The sequence below is a fragment of the Octodon degus genome, unplaced genomic scaffold (assembly GCF_000260255.1).
Source record: "Octodon degus isolate 3935 unplaced genomic scaffold, OctDeg1.0 scaffold00007, whole genome shotgun sequence".
In the NCBI taxonomy this organism is placed as follows: domain Eukaryota; kingdom Metazoa; phylum Chordata; class Mammalia; order Rodentia; family Octodontidae; genus Octodon; species Octodon degus.
The window spans coordinates 33,541,343-33,550,352 of NW_004524583.1; the positions used below are offsets into that span (position 1 = coordinate 33,541,343).

At 53.0% G+C, this 9,010-nt stretch overlaps 1 protein-coding gene across 1 annotated transcript; it reads right to left on the reverse strand.

The window, feature by feature from the left end:
* Positions 1–431: 431 nt before the first annotated feature.
* On the reverse strand, positions 432–8,514 carry Prox2 (prospero homeobox 2). Its single transcript, XM_023703536.1, has 4 exons — positions 7,300–8,514; positions 3,102–3,209; positions 2,016–2,210; positions 432–626 (listed from the first exon to the last, which is right to left on the reverse strand). The coding sequence occupies exons 1-4, from the start codon at positions 8,512–8,514 to the stop codon at positions 432–434; spliced, it is 1,713 nt and encodes a 570-aa protein (XP_023559304.1).
* Between the last annotated feature and the right edge of the window lie 496 nt (positions 8,515–9,010).

Here is a 9,010-nt window from a genome sequence, read left to right on the forward strand (position 1 = left end):
GAGAGATGCGAGTCATATGTCACAGCACATTAGGACGTATTTTCTTTTACTCTTCAAAACTTTGTTTTACAGGTGCAGAGATGCCGGGAAGTCACCAGGGTCACACCCGGCAATGGTGGAGTTGAGGTTGAGAGTCTTCTAATTCCAAGTTTTGTTTTCTTTGCAGTACCCCACCAATACACTTAGTTAATACAGTATGGTTAAAGTTAAAATTGATGATTCTGCAAAGGGAAATAAGTGATCAAAACGGAGAGGGGCCCGGGGGAGAGAGCTCAGTAGAATAAGTGCTTGCCTGGCAAGCACAAGGTCCTGAGTTCAATCCCCCGTCCCGAAAAAAAAAAAAAAAAAAAAATGCCAACAGTATCTATTCAGGGGTTCCTAGTACCCTTTTATATGAGTGTGCTACTTAAGCTAAGGAAACTCTGGGCCAGTCACTCATGTTCACCCTGAAACAGCTCCTGAGGATAGCTGGGCAACTTGAATATCTCTGGAATGTCACTGTCCAGTTTCGAAATAATTTTATAAATGGGTTTCTTCCAGGAAGCATCTGAGTCTCTCCCCGTGGAGACAGCCCTGAAGAATTCCTGTACCGTCACACTGGCGATCTCCAAGAAGCAGTCTGGGACCTGCATTCCCAAAGAGACCCCCGAGAAAGAGAAGACGTGAGGCTGGGAAGCGCGGCACCGACGAGCCACTGGCTGACACTCTCTGCCCCTTGTGGGGTGGCTACGACCTGTTCTGTCGGCCTGGCTCCTCGTCACACACAAGCCTTAAGAGGACAGATACAGCGAGCCAGCTCTGGAGCAAAGCTTGTGCTGTGGGAGGAGCTGGTCCCACCCCTGAGAACCTTTCAGTGAGGAGGAAGCTGAGAGGAAATCTGTGCTGCAGAGAGTTTGCATTCTTTTCCTGGAACCTTTCACAGAAAAGAATGGCCCCACGCCCAGGGTTGTTTACTTCAGCCGCTCTTTCAGCTGGATCAAGAGCAACTGCAAAGCCTGTTGAGTAGGGCTGTTCGAGAACTCCTCGAAACCAGGACTGTAAGCGATGGGGTGGCCCACACACCCTCCAGGCCCACCCAGTGAGCACCCCAATGGAGAGACTTGTGCTGCCGCCTCCATGCTGGCCTGGGGCTGGGTAGGCTTATGTTTCCAAACATGGTGGCTGAAAAATCCAACCAGTGGTCGCCAGCGGCTCCTGCTGTTCCTGGAAATGCCAGTGGCCTCTCCCGTGGGCACAGTCAGCTGAAAAACGCCGGAAGAGGCCCTGTACCCTGCAGAAGAGCTGCCAGCCCGTGGCCACAGACCACCCAGGAGGCCACCCGAATCTCAGGATGAGAAGCCACACCAGTAACACCCAGGCTCACTTTAAAGTGCCACCCGTGTGCCTTCCTGAGATCCCCCAGGCTGCTCTGGACCTTGCTGGGCTCCAGCCTCGGCCTCCTGAGTAGCGAGGACTGCAGGTGTGTGGCACATGCATGTTTATTTGTCATTTCCAGGAAGAATTTGAGGCAAGTTGCCATGGAAGGCCAGCAGATAAGACTATTCAAGTGAGAATAGCAGGAAGAACCGAATGAGAAGAACAGAAACTGTGAAGAAAACTTAGGCCAGGGCCGGGGAGATAGCTCAGTAGAATAAGCGCTTGTCTGGCAAGCGAAGGGTCCTGAGTCCAACCCCTGGTACTGCAAAAAAAGAAAGAAAACTTAGGCCGAGGCAGCTGCTGCCCCTGAGCCCAGCATTCAGTCCGGAGCTTCCTAAAGCCACGACAGAAGATCTGCCAGTGTGTTAAGTCTAGACTGGCAGTAGGCCTGGTAGGCCGCTGTAGGAGCGTGAAGACTGGCTGTGTGCTGTGTCTAGCTGCCTGCATAGGGGTGGCAGCTGCAATCTGGGTGGTGACACTGACATGAAATGCGTCGCAGGCCATTGTGGCTCTCCGTGAGAGGCTCATCGCTGAAGCACCAAACATTCAGAGAAGACGCGCCTCCAAATACCTCATGGAGCCCTGGCACTGCAGCTTACCTCAAAGCCGCTGCCTTTGTTATAGTGAGCATTGAGGACACGAAAGAGCTCCGAGTCCCGGAGAAGCACCAGTGCTTTGGGATCTGTGACACCATCTGAAATTGCTTGCCGGGCAGATTTTTCCATTTGGATGTAGTAAAACTCGCGGAAGTTGCTGAACCACTTGATCATCTGGGAGGTGATGCAGCGGTTGAACTGCAAACAGGAGGCGCATGGAGTCAGACACCTGCCGTGAGGCGCCCAGAACTAGAGCTGTTAGCATGCAGAGTGGGGGATGCAAACGGGGATTCAGCCTTATAAATGGGGCCCCTTTAGAAAAAGAGCTACTTCATTTTCCTGCTCAGTTGGACCCAAACCTCTGAGTTAGCTCCAATGCCCATTTATAAGGACTTGTGTGTACCAAATTTATAAAATGTTTCCACCTGAAGAACCTTTTGTGTTGCTGAAGTGTGGCTTTTGGGAGCGTGTATGGGGCCAAGGCCACAGTGCTGCTCGTGTGGCAGCGCAAGAGCCTGCTGCCTGTTAAGGGCTCAGGGCAGCAGCTTCTCACCAACAGGAGTTGCAGAATGAAGTCCAAGTAAGTTTTCTTCAGGGATCAACCAGGCCACACCGTGAGGGAAGGACCTGACAAGCTTGAACTGCAAGGATCCGACCCAATGTGCAGGCCAGCACTGGCTCCCACAGTAACTTTGGTTTTCCTTCCTGTCCTGCATACTTTCACTCAGTTTGGGAACACAGTGACCTGAACGTAAGTTTGACAGTGTCTGACTTTGTACATAGTCTTTCTGCTGAAGGCTGGAACACCAGGCCAAGGAGCCCTCAGTGCTGGCGTTTCCCTTTCCCGCTGCCGTTCCCTCCCATGTGTTTCTAGGATTATGCACAGCTCAACGCCTGAAACTCCAGATAGCCAGACTTCCTGGCCCGAAGCCACCATGATTATTCCAGCACTCTCCTCCCAGAACTAGGACTTGCACAAGCCCATCAAGGGCACAGAGAGCTTGACGCGAGGACCCTGGACCTGCCTGACACAGCAAGACCACTGCCCTTGGGAGCCTGCAGCGCCTGGGCCTCGGCTGAGGACTTTACCTGAACGTCAGGGAAGTAAGCCTTCAGGAGGTTGGAGCTGGGGTACCGCGCAAAGAAGAACATGAGCTTGGCCTTCTTCAGGTGACCAGGATTGAGACCTTCCTGGATTCATTTCAATGTCAAGGAAAATTAACATTTTACAGCTCCGGTTTATCAGTTCTGTCAGATCATTCCAGTAGTGGCTGTCCCATTCCTTGTGGCTTCTATTTTCCTTTTTTCTGCTTGGATGGAATATTTTATTTTTCTCTTTCTCAAAATTTGTCAGATAAGCTGGATGTCATACACAGGTGTGTTACAGAATTTGAAAAATGCCTTGCTGTGTAGCAGTGCACCGTCCGGCACGCGCAGTGCCAGATACGTGCACTCGTGTGTTCCCTCTGAGAATGAGAAGCGCAGCTCGCCGCCGACCGAACGCTTCAGAGCCCCAAGCACAATGTGTTTCCTCCCTGCCCCGATTTCTCCCCTGGACAGTGAGAAGCACTGCCAGCCCAGCTGTCGTTTGCACTGCCTTTGCCGATGGAAGCCAGGCCGAGGGAAGCCAACTGGGCGCAGGTCCCTGCTGTGCCCCTGCTCAGTGCGGAGACTGAACCGCGGCCACCTCTGCCTCTCACACGTCCCAGCCATGTGATCCCAGCCTGTGAACCCTTCCTTACTGTTCAGGCCCTCCTCTCCCGGGGCTTTGTACAAACCGCTGTCATAGCAGTGACTTTATGGGATTTTTAATTGCATGTTTATCTCCCCCATTTAGACTGTGAACTCCTTGAGGGTAAAGACCGCATCTGTTTATCTTTGTGTTCTGTGTGCCTAGCACTGGACTAGCCACATAGTAGGTGCTCAATAAATGTGCGCTGGGTGAAGGAGTGAGTGAACCTTAATCCATTCACATATATGGAAATTTGGCCCCAAAGCCAACTGCACCATGGGACAGATTCCTTTCTATTTAACAAGAGCAGAAATGCTGCAGCTCAACTCCCTGGTCCCACATTGGAGGAAGGCAAAGACTGTCACCCAAGATTGGTTGGCATTGCCAGGGACTTTCAGTCTGAGGGGAGAGAGTCCTACAGAGCCACCCTTAGTATAAGGTCTGTGAGCTGCAGATTTAGGACATTTAAGACTTACTAGTAGGATAAATCATTTTAACCAAGAAACCAAACCCACTATGGTTACGGTGACCTGAGGCAACTGTGCGGAAGACCCTTGGCCCCTCACCTCATTGGCCCACAGGCTCATGGATGGGGGCGCAGAGTCCAGGATTGGGGAGCCCAAGGAAACTGACTCAGCCACTAAGGAGCTGTGTCACCTTAAGAAACCACTTAGTTGCTCTGAGCCATCTTTTTTCTTTTCCAGTCCTGGAATCAAACTTGGGACCTCTCGTTTCGCCTTTCTACAACAGAGTCAATGGCCAGAGCTTGTACAAGGCTGTCAGGCGCCTCACCCGTCTGTGTCTTTGGGGCTTCTCAGGTAGCCGACCCTAAAGGGCACACTTGAGGACTCAATGTGGCTCAAACACTGGGCCAGATGCAGAGAGGTGCTCCATGAGTCCCAGGCCACTGGGACCGTCACACCTGCCTGCCTCATCCCCGCCAAGGGCTGTGGCTGTGAAGCAGCTGCTCCTAAGTGGCTTGTGTGGGCACAGGAATCAAGCTCAGGTGTAGAATATAGGCAGCAGGAAGGAGGGAAAAAGTAGGGGTGCAATGCTGCCCAGGCCCCCCAGAGCACGCCTAAGGTAGCTGCGTAACTGACCAGTGCAAGCAGACCCTGCCTGGGGTGTTTTATTTTTTTTATTTTTTGTGGAACCGGGGATCGAACTCAGTTCCTTGAGCTTGCCAGGGAAGCACTTATTCCACTGAGCCGTCTCCCCAGCCCCGGGCGTTCTATGTTTTGTACCAGGAATCAAACTCAGGATCCTGCTTGCCGGGCAGGCACTGTGCTGTTGAGCCGTATCCCTGGCACCCGGCCTAGATATCTCAGCATGAGCCCAAAACCTCCTGAAGCTCTCTGCCGTTCCGTTCCGTAGGGCTCAACGTTGCTGATATTTATGCCTGCCCTGCCCTACAGAACGGCTCTTTCCCTGATCCTAAGTAAATTTAACAGGGAGTCTTGGCCAGTGACCTCTTAGAGACCCAGACGTGCAGCCTTTCGCGCACAGACGAGTCAGTCTGCGCTAGGCTCTGCCCGCAAGGCTGCTCACCGCCTCAAGGAGGAGCGTGGCAAACGAAGTGGTCTTTGTTTACAGCTGCTCTTGGCTCCTCCAGCAAAGCCTGAATTGTGGGGCGTTTATCTCGCCAGCAGAGGGCGCTTATAGCACTTAGAACACAGGGTGGCTCTGGGGCACTGAGCCCGCCCCATTCGGCACCATCCCACTGTTGCCTAGCAGAGGACAGAATTATTCACACCTTGATATTAAATTTCACGGACACATGAATCTTTGGAGCGTGGGCTCAAGGCTGCACATAAGAAACAGCAGCGTGGGCACAACTATCTAAAACAACATCCGTTGGACACAGTGGCTCAGTTCATGCCTGCAATCCCCAGGTACCAGAGGACGAGGCAGGAGGATGGTCGCGAGTTCAAGACCAGTATGAGCTACATAAGGAGACCCTGTCTCAAAACAAAATACAGGGGCTGGTGAGATGGCTCAGTGGTCTAAAGCACCTACTTAGAACAAGCTCAGCAAAGCACAGGCACAGTGGTTCAATCCCCCAGCACCACATGCCAGCCAGCCCGCCCCCCTGGTGGGCTGAGCTGGCCACACACACACACACACACACACACACACACACACATAAATAATAAACTAAAATTTTAACAAACAAACAAACAAAAAAATACATTCTGAGGAACCTCAGTCCTGGAAATGCGTGGTGGAAGAGGGTTCTTGGGCGCTGCCTGGATTCTCCCCGGGCTCCCTGTCAGCATGTTAAAGGCTTAGAGGGGCCCCACGCTAAAGAAACCCAGAATCTACCATGACATTTTCTTTCTATCTGAACAATGGTCTCCACCCTCGCAGGACTCCTGGAAACACTGCAGACTTACCCACAGCGGGGCCAGCTCCTCTCCCCGTGTCCACCCAGCCCAGCCCAGCTTGGAAATTACTTCTTAGGCTGCAGGACAGCTACCTTTCTCGTTCTAACTCCTAAGGAAAAGCACTCTTGCCCCAGAAGGTTCCCCCTGGGCCGTCTAGGCCACACAGGCTCTTGGCTGGAGCCATGAGGGAAGGCTGGAGAAGCCACATCTCAGATTAAGTCACTCCCTTGACACTCTGCCCAGGAGGATGGGAAGCTGGCAAGCAGATTGCAAGGCTCTCCTTCCACATGGTGCTCGGATTGAACTCAGATCCTTGCGTTTGCCAGTCAAGCGCTTATCCTATTAAGCCATCTCCCTGACCCCTCCAGAATCCCTAAATTTTAGAGTGTGATGTCCACTTGGTCAGAAAGTAGGCTGTGAGCCCCAGGAGAGGAAGGCCCGGGAGCAGAACTGAGACCTCAAGAAGGCTGGTGCAGTGGCATAGGCTAGAATCCTGACACTGAACGACCGAGGAAGGTCCATCAGAAGTTTGAGCCCAGCCTGAGTAATTTAGCAAGATCCTGCCTTAAAATTTAAAAGGGAAGATCCTGGGTTAATTTTTTTTTTTTTTTTTCTGTATTTTAGGGAAGGGTCTATAGGATGTTCATTCAGATAGGACTCGTAGTGATCCACCTGTTTACAGCCTCCACCCCCAGCCCCAGCGCTTTAATATTTGGCCGGCCCTTCTTAAATTTTATTTATTTTTTGGGGAACCGGGGGCTGAACTCAGGTCCTTGCGCTTGCCAGGGAAGCACTTACTCTTTTTTTTTTTTTAGTGGAACTGGGGATTGAACTCAGGCCCTTGCGCTTGCCAAGGAAGCGCTATATTCCACTGAGCCATCTCCCCGGCCCCAAGGGAAGCACTTATTCTACTGAGCTATCTCCCAGGCCCTATTTTTCTTCTTATTTTAATTCTGGGTTAAATATCCTTGGGGAGACAGAGACAAAGAGATGAGGGGATGGGAGGGCATAGAGAAAGGAAGGAAAGAGGAATGTAGGGAGAAGGAGAAATTAGGAAGAGAAAGACCGTGGGAACAGACCCATCCCTGTGCGCTGTGGCTTTTTGGCTCCACCTCCGCACTCATTTCTCTGGGCAGTGACCACAGGGCTGTTGGCGACTGGCAAAGGATACGTGGGCAGAAGAAAACCGAAGCGCGTCGGGGGCCGCACGCAGGCCGCCAGGCTCTGTCTTCACTGAGGCCAGGAGAGGCCGGCTCTGCAGAGGAGCCGCGGCGAGAGGCAGGCTCAGAAGCCAAGGGCGCAGGGCAGGCTCTGCGGAGGGGTATGGTTGAGGCGGCAAGGCCTGCGGAGGAGCCCTGCTCCCACGGCTACTGGCTGGGAGACCCAGTCTCGGGCTGAGAATCTGGTTCTTCCGAATGTGGGGTGGCACCGCCAACGGATAGTTTGCCATGGGACCCTGAAAGGGTCTGGGGACGCTTCTTGGAGAGACTGAGTACCACTGGGGAGAATCTGCAGGCTCGGCCAGGGACACACTCTCCAAAGAGACCCCAGCATGTGACTGGCCCCTCTTAAGCAAGGCCAGAACATTTGCGTCTTCCGAGGTACCCCCTTCGGAAGACCAGGGCTCGCCTCCACCCTCTGGTACCAGTCCTTGGAAGGTCCTGCCATGCTGGGCCAGTAGGTTGGGCGGATTCGCCAGCACCGTTTGCAGCGCTGACTCCACAGCCTGGGACACGGCCCTGGTCAGTTCTTTCTTGAGAATCTCCAGCAAAGCCTGTGCTCCCGAAGGAAGGGATCGGAGCTCCTCAGACAGAGGCTGGGCCTCAGACACTCTGTGCTTTTCTGCCCCACTGAGGCCTCCGCTGGTAACCCAGGGATGAGGCCTGTAGCCGTCTCTCTGAGCTCCACTCAGAGGGTCTGTCCTCGGCTCAAGGAGTCCCAGACCCTGAGCTGTGGCCGTGGGCACAGTAGCCTGCAGGATGTGCCCTTGCAGGCGCCTGAGCTGTTGCTCCAGCTGGTGAAGCTGCTCTCTCATTCCGGGCCCCCCCTTCCTGTTGACCTGGTTCCTGGCAGGGCCTGGCTGCAGGAGGACTTGCTGCACAGGGCGTCTCTGCTTCCCCTTCCGCCCCAGGGCCTTCTCCGGGTAGCATGCACTGCCCTTGACTCGGGCACTGCCTGGCACCAGGGTGTTGGAGAGACCGATGCCTCGGATGATGGTCTCCACTCTGGCTCTCTTTGCCCGGATGTGTTCATTCCCAAACCAACCAGGCTCAGCAAGGCTGGAGCCTGTGGGTGAAGACGAGCACCTCTCACCTTCCATGCTGTGCTCTGCCAGGCGGGTGCAGACCTGGGACCGAGGAGGAGGCATGATGGGATTTGGCTCCATTGCCGGCTGCCCCCAGTTTCTGGAACCTCCAGGCCTCCTGGGGGGCGGGGAGTGTCCACTGAAATGGGCTGGGGGGACTCCCCGAAGAAGATGCATACACGGGGGTTCTAGGCTTAGGAACTGCTGGGCAGGTGCCTGAAATCAGAAGCAGGAAGATAAGCGCATGTGTGACTTTAAGCTGTGCATAATCAAACTTGACTGTGCAAAGAAATCGCTGGGTTCTTGGTAAAATGCAGGCTTCAATTTAGTAAATCTGGAGTGGGACTGAGAGTGAGCATTCCAACCAGCTGTGTGGTGTGGGTGGGCAAGACCTGACTTTTTTTTTTTTTTTTTTTTTTTTTTTTTTTTTTGAGAAACAAATATCAATGAGACAGTTTCAAAACTGATTAATAGGACAGTTTAAACAAAAACAAAAATACTCAGGGGAATCAGTGTTGAACAAAGAGATATTTCACATACATACACACACCCCCACCCACGTTTTTTTTTTTTTTTT